Source organism: Lissotriton vulgaris, chromosome 11, assembly GCF_964263255.1.
Source record: "Lissotriton vulgaris chromosome 11, aLisVul1.2, whole genome shotgun sequence".
Taxonomy (NCBI): Eukaryota; Metazoa; Chordata; class Amphibia; order Caudata; family Salamandridae; genus Lissotriton; species Lissotriton vulgaris.
Window position 1 is genome coordinate 1,078,710,928 of NC_141699.1, and position 20,023 is coordinate 1,078,730,950.

The 20,023-nt window shown below is 45.9% G+C and overlaps 1 protein-coding gene across 1 annotated transcript in view; it reads left to right on the forward strand.

The window, feature by feature from the left end:
• Positions 1–5,063: 5,063 nt before the first annotated feature.
• Positions 5,064–20,023, forward strand: part of ECEL1 (endothelin converting enzyme like 1) — a 207,682-nt gene continuing 192,722 nt past the window's right edge. Inside the window, exon 1 of the mRNA XM_086944957.1 lies at positions 5,064–5,928. Within this exon, the coding sequence (XP_086801083.1) occupies positions 5,134–5,928 (795 nt within the window). The 5' untranslated portion in view covers positions 5,064–5,133. The remainder of the gene's footprint in view (positions 5,929–20,023) is intronic.

The window sequence follows — 20,023 nt, forward strand, 5'->3', positions numbered from 1 at the left end:
GTCCTGGGAAAACTCGATACTTTTTGCGATCTCGCACTAAGGACAAATAAAAAGATCTTGCCTTGCTGTATTGACAACTGCATTATCCCGTTTTCCGTGATCAGTTTTGAACTTTCGTATTACTGTAATTATTTCTGTATATATATTGAGCTTCATTCCTTATACTTTTTTGCCTTTACAGCTGAGAGACTTTGTTTTTGCATACGTACATATTGTGCATTGAAGGCCGTAGGGCCGCGCGCGTACTTCCTTCTGGACAGTAGGTCTTGACGCTAGGTTAAAGGCCGTCGGTTCCTAGGAACTCCTAGGGATTGACTATTGCTGCACAGAACGAAGTGCGTCAAGAAACGTTGCGGACGGTCGTAGGGAATGGCATTCTCGAAGCTGAATGATTTGGAGGAAGCTCAAGTCCACAGATTCAAGCTGCAGCAACTCAGTCGTACCAAATGCTTCATATTCCAACTGTTTGTATTGTTTTTGACGGCTTCTGCATTATTGGCGGGTGGGGCGTATTACACGATGTCTTACTTCTTACCTGCTACACCTACTCCTACTTCTTACCCTAATCTTACCTCTACTGCTTCTCCCCATTCCTTTCATATGTTACCGGAACACGAGCAGGCTAGACGTGTAGAATTCCGCAACAATTCCTTTATTCAGCTCCTCCATCAGCATCAGTTAGTGGTTAACACTACTAATTGTTGGGTGTGTGGGTTGATGCCACATACTACGGATAAGGGAATTCCATATCTGGTGCTACCGTATAGTTCCCAAGGGTCAGCTCGAGCATTCCAAACAATGTTTCGAAGCGCACTGGGTTTCCACCCCATTCGAGAACCACGTTCCCCCTACTCTGGTCCTACCTCGTATCAAAAACCTTTGTCAATAGCAATAGAGGATTTAGATAGTGAGATCTATGATCCTTCGCTTATTCCCGAAGAAGAGGTACAGGCCTATAGAGTCCTAAGTAGAGGTGAATATAGTGTGTTCACTAGTGAAAAGCAGCTTAAAAGCTCGCCTCCTTTACTGCTGATTGGAATTTGCTAATGGTGGGAAGATGGTTTTTACAGTTGGGAACCGCCAAATGTTTCCGCACTTATGTTCCGGACCTGATGTGTTTCAAAGTGACCAAAGCGACCCCTCTGGGGGATAATGGTAGGAACCGGGTTGTAAACTTTTGTGTCCAATGTAATCCTATGGGTAAAAACTGTATAAAAGGAGCGATCCACAGAACCAATTTGAAGCAGTCTCCCCAAGTTGCACGCTGTGTACTTGTCGTGATCTCTGTGTTCCCTGCAGCAAATAAACCTTGAATCTTTGACGTTGAAGGAAGTGTCCCGTGTCTCTGTGATTCATACGCCGGAGCAGGTTACCCACGAAGGTTTCAGGTGTTGTGCCCTGGCACCGCTGGGTCTTAAAGAACCCAGTCCTTCAGCTTCTTTATTATGAAGAGGTGCACTTTGAGGATTTCGTTATACACGTCCGCGTGCTGCAGAATAATAAAAACATATATTTCACCCCACTCTGACTCAATCTCCTATAGTGACGTCACAATTTCTCCCTAGTAGTCCACAGTCTTCCTCTGTGTAATGAGAATATGAAGACCGTCCCCTGTACTTACAACCGTCTATCTCATGTAAACACAGCACTCTCTCTTCCTATAGTGACATCACAGTTCACCTCTGTAACATCACAGTTCACCGCTGTGACATCACCGTTCACCTCTGTGACATCACAGTTAACCTTTGTAACATCACAGTTCCCCCTCTGGCTTCACAGTTAACCACTGTGACATCACAGTTAACCTTTGTAAAATCACAGTACCCCTCTGTGACATCACAGTTAACCTTTGTAACATCACAGTACCCCTCTAACTTCACAGTTCCCCTCTCTGACTTCACAGTTCCCCTCTCTGACTTCACAGTTCACCTCTCTGACATCACAGTTCACCTTTGTGAAATCACAGTTAACCTCTCTGACTTCACAGTTCACCACCGTGACATCACCGTTCACCTTTGTGACATCACAGTTAACTTCTGTGACATCACAGTTCACCACTGCGACATCACAGTTCACCTCTGCGACATCACAGTTCACCTTCGTAACATCACATCCCCTCCCTGGCTTCACAGTTCACCACTGTGACATCAACGTTCACCTCTGTGACATCACAGTTCACCTTCGTAACATCACATCCCCTCTCTGGCGTAACAGTTAACCGCTGTGACATCAACGTTCACCTCTGTGACATCACAGTTCACCTTCGTAACATCACATCCCCTCTCTGGCGTAACAGTTAACCGCTGTGACATCAACGTTCACCTCTGTGACATCACAGTTCCCCTCTCTGACATCACAGTTCCCCTCTCTGACATCCCTGTTCACCTCTGTGACATCCCAGTTCACCACTGTGACATCCCAGTTCACCACTGTGACCTCACAGCCCCCTGCAGTGAGCGCTCATTGCACGGTCTGCCCTCCCTGACGTAATGTCGATTTCACCTCTGGGGCCTTAAACTGCACCGGTTATATTAAAGCGCGTTTGTTAAGTGCACGTGCAGCAGCCTCTTGCACACTTGACATATCTTCTGGAATCTTTCGGATGAGACATTTTAAAATGCATCTCTGCTTAAATTATCATTTTAAAATAAGCAAACTCCCTAAGCGGCGGCAATTACTGCGGTGAGATCAGTCTGTCTGCTCCAAATATAGGGATGCAGAGATAAATGTCAGCTGCGGTGCCCTTTCCTTGAGTAACATCTGATCTTAAGCAGGGACTCTGTTTCTGACACTCACGTGTCGGGGACAGCGACCGTCTCCAAAGGGACGTGTGCTGTGAATGAAAAGGTGTGCATCTCAGACGGGGCCCCTGTACAGAGGGCATTGACCCACACACCTGCCAACTTGAGGAACAATTTCACAGTGTGGGGAGAGGGCGGGGCTTTGAAGGGGCGGGGCCTTGAAGGGGCGGGGCCTTGTACCAGAAGTACCTAGGATGCACTTTTGAAAACAAGCCTCCAGGACCCACGTGCGCATGCGCGGTCAGCATGCTGAAAGCCTTGTCCGGACTCCAGGTGTTAGGTGGCCAGGGCCCACCCCCTCACATACCTCCTAGATGGACCCAGCTGGCTAGGGGCTGTGTTTGAGGTTAGGTGGTCTTGGGCCCTAGATGCATTCAGTGAGTGAAGGCGGCTGCGTGTGGTCCCACTCTGGGTCAGTTGGTACCCGAACATCATGATCAAAATTTCATTCGAGAAAAACATTGTGTCCTTAATTCTGTTTTTCAGAAATATCGGCCCCTTGGAGTTAATAAATGAATATCTGCGCTCAAATGAATGATATTTTGGTAAGCGATATTTAGGACACAATAGTTATGTCAGTGCATATTCTTGTTAACAATATTCTGACAAGATGTCCAATGCTGAAAATGTGCATCGAGGTATTTTTTGTTGGTTTTTTGTGTGTTTTTTTGTAGAGTTTTATATAGCACGAACTAGACCCGAGACATAGGGTATCAGTGCGCTTTACATGAGCACCAGTTTTGTTACATGACGACACAATATTTTTTTTGTTAGGCACGAGGAGATTAAGTGATTTGCCCAGAATCACAGGATGTTGAGCGTTGTTGCCGAGACTTGAACACGGTCCCCAGGTTCGAAGGCGAGATATGAGTTGTTTCCCTAAAGGGTTGGTTATAAAGGGAGTGGGACGCCGTCTGTGCCCAGGAGGTATATAGACGTTTGTAAATAACGTTCCGTTGCAGTACCCCTGGGGTCCTGTGACATGCAAGGCTCTTACGTTCGATATGGAAGAGTGGAAGAGTGGAAGAGGTGTGGCGCAGCAGCCAGGGCGACTGACGCCGGAAGCTGGGGATCACGGTTCGGCACCGGCGGCAGGGGTCTGCCCAGCACCATGTGACTCTGGGCAATAGCTCGCTTAATCTTCCCGACGGCCCCCAGCGCCGGGAAACCTACGGGTAGCTGTGCGCTTTACAAATGCAGGATTATTAATATTCTGTCTTTGATATAAGTTTGCCACGATATTGTTGGTGTCGCTATTCAGTAGTGCAATCACTCCGAAGGCTGAGATGTGGATGGTGTGTTTGTGTATCAACTCCTCTCATCAGGACTCGTCATCTTCATCTGCTCCAGTGGGAAGGGCAAGCCTCCTGCCACTACAGCAGTGATACCCCATCCATGGCCCTGTAGCTGGTGGCTGTAGCAGTGCTTGCTGACGACTTCCACAGAGCCAAACCGGGCATGTGTACAATGTGGCAACCCACAAGGCATAATTTAACAGGCAGGTAACGTCTGTCAGAATATCATTGACCAGCATATGAATGACATAAATATTACATCCTGAACATTGTTGACATAAACATCGATCCCTTAATTGTAGAGATTCAATAATTAAACCCACTGAGATGATAGTTTATTAATTGGTTTTAGGGCACAACATTTTTGTCAGACAATATGTTGTCTACAATATTCTGGTACAATACTTCAACATTACAGATGTTTTTTGTATTTTGTGTAATTAACTGCTTATTTTATGTTATTTTACATTGATTTGTATAGCGCCCGAATCACCTGGGAGGGTATCCAGGCGCCTAGGCAGTGTGTAGGTGTGTGGTCCCTAAGGTGCTTATACGAAGACCCATTTTTTCAGCTTCTTGCGGAACTCGAGAAGTGAGGAGGAGTTAGAATGTAAATACCTCTAAAATTGAAGTCTCACTTGCCTGTTGTCTTTATGACGAACGAGTAAACACCACATCATGAGTGATGGGGACTAGAAGAGGAAACAGGTCATGGTAGGTCCCTGTGTTGCAACATGACAGCTCATGACAAACTTTGTGATGAAAAGAGCTTTTTCTGTTATCGGTTTCTAAGTCTTTCTTTCTCTTTCCACTCTGCAGGGTTTCCTTAACTGAACGAGAAGTCAAAATTCTGATGACATAGGAGAAAAGAAGAGAATTTTTTTGCAACAAATTTTTATGTTTGGGTTTTTGAAGAAGTCAACTCCTGGAGCAAGCATACCACACCCAGTTAACAAAATATTTTGGGTCCAAATTGGCTCACTTTGAAAGCAAAGCTCATCGGCACAGAGCGTAGGACCCTTGATCAGTCTCCCTCCATGGCCTCGTCCTTCAAGACCTCGAAGTCCGGGAAGCCGAAGCCGGAGAAGACCTATTCGTTGACTGCGCACTATGACGAGTTCCAGGAGGTGAAATATGTCAGCAAGTACAATGCCGGGACCACCCTCTCGAATGGGTTCACCCTCCAGGTGACGCCCAAGAAGCAGAAGAAAGGTCTACCTCGATGGAGCCGGAGAGAGATCTGCCTCCTGTCAGGACTGGTTTTTGCAGCTGGTCTGTGTATCATCTTGAGTTGCATGCTGGTGCTGAAGTACATAGCCATGGACCAGGACAGCTACTGCCTGGAGGACTGTCAGGAGAAGAAAGCGTTCAGCCGTGCCTCCAGGTTCATCAACAGCAACATTGACCCCACCATCGATCCTTGCAAGGACTTCTACTCCTTCGCTTGCGGGGGCTGGCTGCGGCGATATGGCATCCCGGAGGACAAACTCATCTACGGCACCATTGCAGCCATCGGGGAGCAGAACGAAGAGAAGCTGCAGCAGTTGCTGATGCGGCCCGTCAAGAAAAACTACAGGAACTCAGCGGAGCGGAAGGTGAAGGAGTTCTTCAAGTCCTGCCTCAACATGAAGGAGATCGACCACTTGGGAGCCCGGCCCATGGTGCAGGTCATCGAGGACTGCGGAGGGTGGGACCTGCCTGACAGCAGAAGGAAAGCAGAGTGGGATTTTGATGAGCTGCTCTACAAGACTCAGGGAGTGTATAGCACCGCCGTCTTCTTCTCGTTGACTGTGAATTTGGACGACAAAAACTCCTCCAGATACGTCATCAGGGTAAGTGATATGTGGTGCTTCGGTGTATTGCATTGCGAACTCATATAATATGTCACTGTCATGTCAATCTCTCCAAGACAGTCTAGCTATCATTAAGTCAGATCATGTTGACTGCTCAAGTTACTGAGGATATGTCTTCTGAAGATGCAGATGGTCTGTGTCTTCTTGTAGCAGGTAAGACAGAGGACTTAACAGATCTGTCTTTCTCAAGTAAAATAACTTCATTCCAATTTGCTTTATTCAGTTTTAAAGGAGAACGAACATAAAACCATTTAGCTTCAAAAAATGCAATTATATTAAAGGATAACTAGTTGTCATGATAGAGGTTGAGTGAACCCCTTTTGAAATTTTAGGAAGGGTATCAACTTTCCAGAATCCAGATCGTGCTGTGAAGAAGTAGCTTCCACTCCAAGAACGATGTGTTGCCGGAGATGTCCTCCTGCTACAGAGATGACTGGGCTACCTGTAGACAACAGCCCAGCCTTTTTAAACGAATATAGCATGCTACAATGCACGCTTTTACATCGCGTTCCGTAACAACGTGGTTGTTACAACAACCCGTAGTTACAACGTGATGCCATTACATTGCAAGTGATTAGATCAACTTGCATTAGATGGCACTCCAATATTAGGAATAGTATAATTTACTATTCCAACGCAACCTTGCGCAACAGTAGAGAAGGTGTTGGACCACCATCTAGTACAAGTCGATCTATTGACTTGCGATCTAATAACATCGCGTTGTGACAACGGGTCGTTGTAACGACCGCGTTGTTATGGAACATGATGTAACAACCACATTGTTAAGGTTGTTTCCCTTTTTAAACGTAATGAAGACCAAGGGTGCGATGGATATCCCATCCGCCTTATTGCAAGTGCTATTGGATAGCAACCCGTGCAGAACAGGTGACTGTAAACATCAATCTCGAATTTGGTTTAGGACCGAACAGAGGAACGGATACCAGGGAGAAGGTACCCAGCGCGGTCCACCTCAGTGCCGTGGGGACCGGAGAGGCACACGGTGGCTGCCACTTAGTCCCTCCCCTTCAAACAAAGTAAAACAAACGAAGGGAGCGGAGGACGAGCAGGGGTCTCGTGGAGCTGAGGGACCTGAACGAAGCCGGCCCTTGTTTGGAAGTTGATAGTGAGTACAAGCCTGTGGGTCCCTGCAGGGAGCATGAGCTTTGGACGTGTGAGGATAAGCTGGAGCTTCTACGGCGTAAATGGAGGGGAAAACGAAATCCTAAGGGAATTTGATAATGATCACGATTATCAGGGTCCTGAGCGAGGGATGGAGCTTCCTGGATACACTGAGCAAAGGCTAAAGAGCCTAAGAGTGAACCAGGATATCCGGGGACCTGAGGGTAAACAGGATTCCAAAGGCTCCTCGGAGTGAGCTGGAACCTCTGGGACCTGAGCGTGGGCGAGACCCTCAGGGATCTGAGTCTAAGGAGGAGCCTCCTGGATCTGAGTCTGAGCAGGAGCCTCATGGCTCCGAGTGTCAGCAGAAGACGCATGAGTCTGAGTGTCAGCAGAAGACTCATGATTCTGAGTGTCAGCAGAAGACTCGTGAGTCTGAGTGTCAGCAGAAGACTCATGAGTCTGAGTGTCAGCAGAAGACTCATGAGTCTGAGTGTCAGAAGAAGCCTCATGGCTCTGAGTGTCAGAAGAAGCCTCATGGCTCTGAGTGTCAGCAAAAGAGTCATGGCTCTGAGTGTCAGCAGAAGACTCATGGCTCTGAGTGTCAGCAGAAGACTCATGGCTCTGAGTGTCAGCAGAAGACTCATGGCTCTGAGTGTCAGCAGAAGACTCATGGCTCTGAGTGTCAGCAGAAGACTCATGGCTCTGAGTGTCAGCAGAAGACTCATGGCTCTGAGTGTCAGCAGAAGACTCATGGCTCTGAGTGTCAGCAGGAGACTCATGGCTCTGAGTGTCAGAAGAAGCCTCATGGCTCTGAGTGTCAGCAAAAGCGTCATGGCTCTGAGTGTCAGCAGAAGACTCATGGCTCTGAGTGTCAGCAGAAGACTCATGGCTCTGAGTGTCAGCAGAAGACTCATGGATCAGAATCCTCAGTGGACCAGCTTAGGAGAGCTGACGCTGAGTGAGGAGCTGAGGAAGCAATTGATGGGGAGCAGAAACTCAAGGCCTTGGAGGGAGCAGGGCCCAAGGACCCCTGAGAATGAATAGAAACCTACAGAGGGTCAGCATTATCCTTTGGGTATCAATTGATCGGTGGGCAGTGGAGATCCCTAAGATGAGAAGGTGTCTAGGATCTAGTGGTAGGCAGATACCTCAGGGGTTTGAGTAAGTGTATGGGTCAAGAGGTCGGAGGGCAAGCAGTGGATCAAAGACGGAGAGTCGGACGTCCTGCAGATTCGAATAATGGTGTTTTTATTCTTCCCCGATATTACATGGTGGTATGAGAGAACCACGCATGCGATTACTTCGCATCATATAACAACACAGTCTTTACTACGACCGTGCCTTTGCCATGCATGCCTTTACAACAAATTTTGTTGTAAAGGCATAATTGGTAAAGGGATATGTGTAGTAAAGGTTACACCCCTGTCCCCCGTCCTGAACCCCAAAAGCCAGCCTCCAGCCCCCACCCTGAAACTGACCCGAACCCCAGTCCTAAAAACACCCCAGTACCCCTGCCCTAAGCCCTGAAACTGGCCCCAGCCCTATTAACTATCCCAACTCTAGCCCTAAAACCCCAGCCCCTTGTCCTGAGCCATAAAACCAGCCCCTAGCCCTAAAACATGGCCCCCAGCCCTAAAAAATACCCCAAACCCAGCCGAACCTAAAAAATGAAAACTACTCACCAACCTGTTCCTTCCATTGTCGTCTGGGCAGGACGTCTCCAACACCTCCCACCCCCGCCCACTCGCTCTAAATCTAGAACACTGACAGCCTTTACCACACATATACCTTTACTGCCTTTATAATGGAAATCGTTGTAAAGGAATATGCGTGATCCACGCATACGCGTGGTAAAGGTATATGCATGGTAAAGGCAAGCGTGGTAACGCTTGTGTTGAAACTGCACACGTGATTTACGTTGCGTTATTATTGCCGTTTCCAATGCCTTGAGCACTACACGTGTTAAAACTCTCCATTTACACAAAAATGATCTAACTCACAATAACAAAGCAATGTTTTGCCAAAGGTCATATTTAAGGAATGTGGGACACATGTTTTTTGGGAGCCCAGGCTTATTTTTGATCTTGATCTGACCCTGTACTCTCTCTTTATGTAATAACAATGGAAAAGGGTGGATAGAATTGGAAAGTGATTCCTCCAAATAACCATCCTCTGACTGACTATCCGGTCTGAATTAGGGGTGGGCGGAACACTCTGAATTTATTTCTGTGAATTTCCGTGGAGATTTAACGGAGTTCTGCCAACAGTAGAAATAGGCACATTCGCTGCTCGTGCTGTGCTTTAGTGCTGGGAGCGCGTTCCATGCTGAAAATTTAGCACGAACGACACGACATGCCAGAGGGAGAGGCTTCTCGAGTTGATTTTGTTGTCGCTCGAGTAGATTTTCTACTCCAGAGGCAGCCTTCTGACTGCAAACGGTCGCGACCACCCACATTAGAAAAATCTCACTGGATGTTCTCCTAGCGACCTGAAATCACGCTAGTGTCCACCAAGTCTCACTCGCGCTCGCCAATTTACCGTACTGAGTAGCCACAAGGGAGAGAAAATTCCAGCACTTGGCGATTGGCAGAATTTGGCTGGAACTTTGCGTTACAATAGTAATGTGGTGTCACCAAAATTCCATAAATTCCGAAGATGGAACAGAATATTTCAACAAGCCCGAGTCAGACGGGCGTGAGGCGAGGGCTCTCAGGTGGAGCCAGTAGGCTGTACAAGATGTGGCTTGTACTACTGACTGCTAACACCAACAAAATCATGGTACAAGAATATCGAGTACGGGGAACAGCGTTTACAACGCAACTTTTACCACGCAGTACCTTAACCACGCAACTTTTACGACGGAAGTCGTTACAACGACTTGCGCTGGGGGGCGCTGTAGGATAGGGAATAGTTTAATTTACTATCCAAAACCTTCCCTACAATGCACGGGGACTGGAGTTGGAATAGTAAATTAAACAATTTACTATCCAGTGTCCCCCAACGCAAGTCGTTGTAACGACTTGCGTTGTAAAACCTGTGTGGTAAAGGCATGCGTTGTAAAAGCATGCGTAGTAACGACATACATCCTCGAGTACAGAATAACAATGGACAAACAATTGAAAGGTAAATGCATATAGGGAAGTATAGATTTACTCACATTAACTCCATGTTTACATACCTTGAAGCTGTATGTACCACCTAGGTACATGTATGTTGAGTTGGGTATAGAAAACCAGACTTTCTTACCAGGCAATGTGTTATTTTCGAAATTCTGTGTTCTGTATTGTGTCCTGTCAATATTGTGGGTCCGATATTCATTCGGTACATCAAAGCTGCATAATGTACGCTGCTGATGTGAGTTCAGAAACCCATGGTCACGGGATACTCACTCAAGATGCGTGGATACCAGCTGAGCAAGGAGCATTCGTGGTTGGCCACCCTGGCCCAGATGAGCCAGTGGATGATGTGTCAGCAGCTAGGGAGTGTGACACTGGATCAGAGGTGCTAAACATACCAAATATTTACATTATACATGCCACATTGCTCTCCGTTAGAAAAAACGTACTATGCAAAAAGCAGTGGCGGCCTGTCCTTAAGGGCGGAGGGGTCACACCCTACCATCCACCTTTTCCCAAACATGAAAAGTGTCTGTCAGGCTGAGAAAAGGTCAGCTTGACAAACACCCTTCATGTTCAGGTCAGCAGGCAGGTGTACTTGTGCTAAATGTGCAGGCCTCTGAATGCCTGGGCTTCACTTTGCAAGGATGAAGATGTCACTGCCCTGTGGGCGTGACCTACTCAGCCTGGCAAGTGCTTGGTGGGCCTCAGAACTGGGGGCTTCAGTTTTATGCCCTGAAGTGCCACGGGCTGAGTATCTATCAGTGACGCTTGTGTTTTCTATTAATAAACCGTGACCAATCAGTGCCTGTAGTTGCAGATGGCTGCCACAGCACTCATTTCTCTGAACCTGAGATTAGTTTGGGGGAGTGGTGTGGCACAGCGGCCAGAGCGGCAGACTCCAGAGCACGGGCTCACAGTTCGATCTCCAGTGCTCAGCTCAGAATCATGTGACTGTGCAAGAGCTCACTTAATCTCCCCGAATGCCCCCAGCGCCTTGAAACCCTTAGGCGGTGATATGTTTGCGCTTTACTAGTAGGAATTTTTTATAATATTACTTCACTATCATACTTTGTCCTAGAGTAAGAGAGAGAAAGGCACAAAAGGGAGAAAGAAAGAAAAGTATTGGAAAAAAGTGATTAACAGGCGAAAGCAGGGTTGAGGAAGAACCTGCATAATGTAGGAGGGAGGGTGAAAGGGTAACGCGGTGGAGCAGCACTGGTATTCGGCAACGCGGACATTCAGCAGCGCCGTCATCACACTCCTAGGAAACACTTCGGCCCACTTGCACTTACTGTTTTTGACAGATTGAGCAGTGGCTATAGTCTCAGGGTAATAGGAGGTGTATTTCTTGTTGCTGCACACTCTCCCCCTACAGAACACAGGAAAGTTGCAGAGTAACCAGTGTTTAATTTGTGAAAAAAGAAGTGCCAGGACCCACAATATTTCAAGGGAGGTCACGACAGCTTGCACACCCTAGAAATGCTGTCCAAATGCAGAGTATATTTAAGCTCAAAGAGACCTGCTGATGTGCTCTCCTGAAAAATAAGCAGACAGCGCCCCCATGTGGTGACTCTCAGAAATAAGTGCAGTTGTTGACAAATAAGTGCTGGTGCTGCGCACCGGGAAACACCGGAACAAATTAAGCACCAAGAGTAATTCGATACATGATCTAAAGCTTTGTAAATACAATCAAAATACTTAACGAACCCAACGTGGGTGGCTGTTGTTCACGTCACACATGATTTAATGCAATTATTTTAATGAAAAATGCATCCTGGCACCCTAACTGGATGGAATGATGCATTAAAAAACAGTGCAAATTGCTGGACAGCATTTCACATATCACATTTGTATATTTTGGGGAGATTCTGTTTAATTTCAGCAAAAGCAATTCTGCAAATCTTAGGTGAGGCCTTTCTTTACCTGTCTAATCTGACTGCTTCACAAAACAAAATCACATATTTATACATTGAGGGGCTTTTGGTCAGTGGGCTTCATTCGTTGGGCTGTTAAATTGTTGTTCACATTTTACTTCTACCCACCACTGCGTACAGCACGTGGCCAGGAGGCACCCGCTTTACCCAATGGATCTCTTTAAGTGACTGCACAAAGCCTGTGTGCATTGGTTACATCTAGCTTTTTAAATATAGTTTTTACTTTTTGTCTACTTACTTTAAATACCAGATAATTGTGCCTGCACTCCAGGTTCCCAGTTACATTGTGATTTAATGTCCTTTTTTTGTACAGTTACTATTCTAAAGTGTTCCAGTGACACTGTACCACTGTTGCTGCCTGCAGTATGTGTGTTTGATTGGATCACGATTAAATCGGTCTCTTTATTAAAAACATAATAATGAGACTAAACTGCCTGGTACAAATGGAGAGATTTTAGCCACATCAGTGAACGCTTTTAAAATTTACAATGTTCATATCAAGCATATGGCGGCCATCTTTAGGTTGCGGCCTGTTTTCTTTGTTTTCCTTTTCTGTGTGGAATAGGCTTGCAAAACATTACACAGAATCATCGCTCTGCTTGCCAATGCCACTCCTTGTGGCTTTGCCAATGCTTGTTTGCAATACTTTGGTTACAACCTGAACATGGGTTCCCCCATGCCAAACAGAGGAAATTAGATACTGATGTTAGTTGATCTCTGCCCCGCACACCTGGTCTGTTAACTTTCCTGCAGATACTAAACATGTTCAAAGCCATGGTTGTTGCCCATCTTGGGGCTAGTGACGTCATCGGTGGGAGGCCCACTTGCCTGTTAGGCCAACACAATGTAGTGGAACACACCCATGCGCCTGTTCTGAGCCCCGCCCCTCCTCTAACCCTTCCCCCATGTTTTAAAATTCCCACTGCTTGGGAAGGGGGTATTTCAGGGGCTTCAGAACCCCCTAATTCTGTGCCCCCCCCAGGTTCCATGCGCAGCTGTTAATGGAGGATTTAACTGCCGGCGGAGACCCCCTTGTGTGCGACTAATTCATTAATTAAAACTCGGCTGGGGATGCAGGTCTCATTAGAAATGTGAAATTTTATTGACTCAATGGGTGCCTTCGAGGGCTTAGTCATGCAATTGGGTTTAATGTGTTTGTGTATTTATGATTGGGTGAACCCCCCCTTGAAACACGTACATCTGCCGCATTAGAAGTGAAGGGAGCGCCATGTTTGACTCCCACGGGGCTCAGAGCGTTCAGAGGATTCAAACCACAGGGTACCACAGCTCTGCCAGTGTGACTCTACCAGGGTGTGCAAATGCAAAAATAACAGTTGATGGACAGAATGCAGAACAATGTCATACATTCACCCCAGTACAGAGATCTGGGCCTAAATCCATCGTTTTTTTGCACTCCACAGCATCCCAGTTCAGACATGGCCATATGCAAATCAGTCTGTCCCTGTGCCTCATGGGAACAGTCCAGCCCGAACTGCCAAGGCATGCCTTCCCTGGACCGGAAACAAGCTTCCGAGGACCGGTTTCTGGCTAATCAGCCGTCATCAGCCTGGCTTGCTTGAATCCAGTGGTGTGGAGAGCATGGGACTCACGTCTGTTTTGCATTTTGTCACCCCGAGTGGAATGGGTATGCTCAGACGTGAGTCCCATGCTCTCCACCCCATGGGGGTGCCTTTCGTGTCTCAATAGTCGCTTAAGGCTGGGTGGAGGTTCTGCATGTTCGGTCTTGGAGGTAGCTATATTACGCACCCTTTGCCTCCTGATGAAATCGGAGAGTTGGTCCCACCCATGGGTTCATGACCCTTCAGCTAAGGGTCAGGAAGTGCAGTTCTAGGAGTACCAGAGAACAGCCAGGAGTAGCAGCAGTGTTCAGAGCTCCCCTTCAGACCCCACGCCCACAGACCTGGCCATTGCTGGTCGGTGTGAAGTTGGTACACAACCAGCTGTGTGACAACATCCTCTGCACACAGCACCCCATGTGCTTGGTTTTAGGGCCACAAAGCCAGCTGGCCTGCCTGGAGCTTGACCCCGTGCCCATCTGTAAGGGCGGCTTGGTTCTGACCACTCATGCTCCCATCAGTCCTCAGCCCTGGCCTCTCTCCCCACCCTCTGCCTGTCTTCACTTTAACTTCACAGCTCACTTCATTGCATTCTGACATGAAATTATCGAGTTTAGGTTAACAAATGGAGCGCGAACAGGCAAGCCATTACACCCTAGTGTAATCAATACAGAAGGCTGAAGCAAAATAGCATAAGTAATGTGTGTGTGTTGTCTGATCCCTTGGGATCGATAGATCACCAGTCAATCAATCAATCAGGGAATTTGTGGAGCGCACTACTCACCAGTGAGGGTTTCAAGCCGCTAGGAGGGGGTGGGGGTGCTGCTACTGCTCGAACAGCCAGGTCTTGAGTAGCCTCCTGAAGGTTAGTAGGTCTTGGGTCTGCCGTATAAGGATGGAGAGGGTGTTCCAGGTCCTGGCGGCGAGGTAGAAGAACGACCTGCCGCCGGAAGTCGCTCTTCGGATGCGGGGGATGGTAGTGATGGCGTGATCGGTAGAGCGGAAATGGCGGTTCGGGTGTAGAAGGTGAGTCGTCTGTTGAGGTATGCTGGTCCTGTGTCGTGGAGTGCCTTGTGTGCCTACAGGAGTGACGTCAGTTGTCTTGAGTCACGTGAGGTTTGGGAGTGGAGGCACAGTGGGTCTCTTGCTATGTAGATGTCCTGTGTACTGCTGTATCATGTGATTAGTTGCTGTTGAGGTGTTGCATGGCTGTGGGGTTGTGTTCAACGCATGAGCACATTGAGAGGTTGGTTGTTTTAATGTGTGGCAAGATGGGGGTGCCTTTCGTGTCTCAAGAGTCGCTTAAGGCTGGGTGGAGGTTCTGCATGTTCGGTCTTGGCGGCTGGAGATGTGGGCACAGTGCTTTATTTGAGCTGGTGTTTGCTGGTTGGGCCCATCAGCACACGTCCTTGGGTACCGGCACTTATTTTCCTCATCAGACTTTGATCCAGAGAGAGAAAACCACAAAGGGGGAATAAAGAAGAGAGAGACAGAAAAACAGTGAGAAAGTAAGAAAATCTAGATGAAAAGAACATGAAAGAGTGAAATAAAGAGGCAGGGATGTTTGGTGGTGGATGAACGAGGCATGAGGTGGAATTAAGGCTAGGTAGCCTTGGTACTAGGAAATGCCACCCTTTGGCAGGCCTGCCAAATGAGAAAAAAGTTCTGAGAAAAGTTTGGGTACTGGCCCTACTTATTTCTAAAATTAAGCAGATGTTTGGTAGCACAGTTTGTTGTAGCCAGTTGTTAGGTTCATGTGGAACTGCCAACCAGTAAATAAATTTCACTGTGTGGGGAGAGGACTGCTGACTTTGGTGCTGGAGACCAGGGTTCGAGCCTCGAGGTCGCGTCCACATCCTGTGATTCTGGGCAAATCACTTAATCTACCCGTGCCTGAATGTGTAATGTAAATACGGTGCTCATGTAAAGCGCTCCAATACCTTCGGGACTAGTTTGCGCTACATAAATATGCAACAAAAAAAACTGTGTGTGGGGCATGGGCGGAGCCTTGTAGGGGGCAGGGCCTTGTGCCAAGAGCTCCCTTGGAGTCACTCACCACCCCCTCCCCACCCACAAAAGAAACAAAGGGTCACTGAGGCGGTTGCCGATGTCCTGGGATGTTTTCGCACACCTTAATGGACATCGGCTGCTTAGCAGCAAAAGACGAGAAAGTAATCTACTATATGGAGTGGTTTCCAGCTCACCTTGCCTGCCACCATGTGATTTCCGCGCAGGCAGTTTGTGAAGTTTGTAAAGGACTGCTCTGATGGGCTACAAGGAACTAAAGCTAATGGGTTTATCACATGGCTCCATTCTGATTGGTTGGCTCAGAGGCCAATCCGATTTATAGAAGAACGCCCATCGGACTGGCCATCCTTTCACCTTGAGAATAGGTTCTTCCTGCTAAGACAATTATGAGCCAATCAGATTTGGTGTGGGCAGCTCACACCTCCCTGGATTAGAATTTTCAGTGTAGGATGGCGAAAGAGCATGAACAGAGGAGCCTCCCGGTGTTTGGGCACAAAATCCACCCATTACCCTAGTTCACCGCAGGGCAGATTTGAGCATTTTTTTTAGGTTTGATAAAGACCCAGACCATTTGATTTTACTAAAAAGGTATGCAACCATTACCATGCAACTTTTACCACGCATACTGTTACAACGCACACCATTACAACGCAGGATCCTTTACAACGCATACCTTTACAACGCATTACATTACATCGCAGATACTATTACAACGCATGCCATTACAACGTAAGTATAGGTAAGTATATCATTTTATTTAACCTTTTTTTAAATTACCAAAATATTAAAAATAAATTAATTAAAGTAATTTTATATATAGTTTGGGTTTTGGGGTACAGGGGTATTTTAAGGGTTCAATGCTGGGTTTGGGTTTTGGGGTACAGGGGTATTTTTAGGGTTCAGGGCTGGGTTTGGGTTTTGGGGTACAGGGGTATTTTTAGGGTTCAGGGCTGGCTTTGGGGTACAGGGGTATTTTTAGGGTTCGGGACTGGGTTTGGGTTTTGGGGTACAGGGGTATTTTTAGGGTTCAGGGCTGGGTTTGGGTTTTGGGGTACAGTGGTATTTTTAGGGTTCAGGGCTGGGTTTGGGTTTTGGGGTACAGGGGTATTTTTAGGGTTCAGGGCTGGGTTTGGGTTTTGGGGTACAGGGGTATTTTTAGGGTTCAGGGCTGGGTTTAGGTTATGGGGTACAGGGGTATTTTAAGGGTTCAGTTTTATAAAAATACTTAAATTAAATTAAAGAAATTAATATTTGTAATTTTAATATTTATAAAAAAAGTATATATATATATATAATTTTAAAATTACAATGACAATAAAAAATGTATTTAATAAATTAAATCAATTAAATATGTATTAATTACATTTTTTATAACAATAATTTAATAATATAAAAAAATATATACTTACCTATACTTACGTTGTAATGGCATGCGTTGTAATAGTATCTACGATGTAATGTCATGCGTTGTAAAGGTATTCGTTGTAAAAGAACCTGCGTTGTAAATATTGCGTTGTAATGGTATGCGTGGTAAAAGTATGCGTTTTAACGTCATACATCCTACTAAAAATATATGTATTTTGCTAACATTATATGTATAATATATAGACTTCTAGGGGGTTTCTGCTAGCCCTCCTCAGCCGCTGTTCTGCTTTTGTGTCATTTTTCTTCTACCCACTAAGCACAGAGCATGGAACAGTGGGTCCGCCCACTTCAGCCATTGGCTAACTTCACTGTGAGTGATGACATTATTCCCTTTCACAAGCACATCCATACACAAAGTAGTTCCCTTCAGTGCTAGGGGCACCGTAACAATGTTTGCTTTTTGAAAACAAAACTATGTTTGCTTTCAGCCAATGTTTTTTTTTTTTTATATATATTGGCAAGGGCCTGGTAGCTTCCCCAACAAAAGTCAGTTCTAAGGCTTGCAAAACCATAAGTTTTTTTGGTGATAAATTATCATATGGCTAGGGGCACACGTGCTCCCTTGTAACCTCTGGCAATACGCGCTCAGAGATTAGTACAGGACGTCTTACACCACTAATGACGTACACACAATCCAGGTAGCGGGCCAGGGACCTCTTTCCGTGTATAAAATCAGTAATCCAAAGTAATCTCGTACCCTTGAGTTCTCCGGCATTTCTCGCTCGGGGTAAACTGATGAAGCACTAAGCATGTGTCCCCCTGGCCCTATGATAATTTATCCCCAATAAAACGTATGGTTTTTCAAGCCTTAAAACTGATTTTTGAGGTCTAAGGAGTTTGAAGGAGGAAGATCACTCCAATCTCAAATTTTGTGAAGAATCTTTAGCCTTTGGGCTTTGGACAAAAATGTGCCTGTAATTGAAAGTACAGGTTACTGAATATTGAGGACAAGGCTAGCTGCTTCTACATTCTTCTTAGAAGGCAATACACAACTGTTCCATTGTCCTGATGAAGACCCCCACAGTGATGTTTTGCATATACACACGTTATTAGGGGTCGAAACGTCGATGTTCAAAATAAGCGTTGTTGCCCAATTAGACCCTTGTAACAAAGAAAATGAATTATAGTTCTTGTTAGGGCTTGTTTCACTGTTAATACAACGCTATACAATGAATTTTTGGTTCATGTGTTATATTTGTTATGTATAGTTTGTATTGTTGATACATGTATAAAACCGCTTTAGTCACTTTCTCTATTGTCGCTATTGCAAAAAACTATTTCTGTGTGTTGTGTATATTGGGTATGTGTCGTGTTCTGTATTATTTATTCTCCAAAATACATGATTTTTTTCAATATATTATTTACCACTATTCAATTCAGTTGTGTGTTTTTTGGTTTGTACAATCAGTGTTGAGATTCATTGAATCATTAATTACAGCCCTACCTCAGTGAGGACTAAGTAAGAAATGTATTGATTCCTGACGTGGCAGAACCACTGCTGCTATAACGTACCTACCCCCAGGTTCTTCACATGACTGGGTTACCCCATTGAGATTATCAATCAGGAAGTGGAACCAAGCAAACACAAGGACCAAGCAGGAGGAAGAAAAGGAGAGAAAAAAAGGCGCGTGGGCATGCACATAATTAAGTAAACTGAAAAAGGCGAATATGAGGTCAAATGAATCTTGAGTGGTGTTAGGAGTAAGCAAAGACTTGGACAAAACCAGAGCATAAGTTATCCAGCTAAGAAAGGGGAGAGTAGAAAGGAGGTTAGTGGCTGCTTGAAAGCCAGAAAAGAGTGAATTTTACAGATGTTGTAAAGCTGGGAAGAGAAGAGAAAATATACAATCCTGAACCAAAGAGAGACATAACATCTTAGACGCGAAGGAAGCAGAAATCTCAGAATCCACCACATGAGAGTGACAGGTAGGCCAAATGAAACACAAATAGAAGCAAAGGGAACTGGATAGATGGTGAAAAGAACAGACCATCAAGAACACAGAAGCAGCAGAGAGATCATTTTACACAGAGGAAGATACAGAGTAAAAAATGCCTGAAAGGTGAGAAGAAAAATTAGAAACTCCTGTACTAGGAACTTCTAATGAAGAAAGACCTGAGGAAAAAGTAGAGTGAACAAAGGAGAGAGATTAAAGAGAGGTACAGGGGAGGATTGGCTAGGACAGTAGGACTAAACTTCAGGAATGTATCACTCAAAGAAGAGAAGCTTTATGGATTTGTGAGAATGAAAACAATAGAGAGGAAAGAGATGAGAAATAGCATGTAGGGAAGATGATAGCTGTTTTAAATGCAGTGCCAAAGAATCTTACAGAGGAAACAGAGTAATGATGTTGGAGCTGGGCAAAAGTTGTAGGACGTAAGGGGATGTGAGAAGGGTGGAGAGAGTGTGTTTTTAGGAAAAGAAAGAGTGGTGACTTGTTTGAAAATATAAGTAAAGTCCATTACAATGCTGATAGTCCTGGCATTGACGATTTGACTGTTATGGGCATTGGGTGCGAATCCAACTTTGCAGCGAGTCGAGAGAACTAGGCACGTATAGTTACTAGCAACTGTGGTCAATTCGCAGTACCTGGGATAGGAGTTGTCTGTGACCGAGGCAGTCCGTGCAGGTAGGCGCGGCAGGCGGGGTGGGAAGGGGGGAAGTGGACAGATGACAGAATGGGGAAAATTAAATGAATAAATACAATTCTATTGTCTTTCGAAATCCCCTGCCCCACCGCGCTAACCTGCACAGACCGCTGCTGGACTCTCCGACATGCCTTGGTACATCGGGATCTGCCCTCGCTACCCCTGATCTTACAGACCTCGAAGGCAGCAACAGGAAGTGACCAGGACTCTATGAGCCATTTTT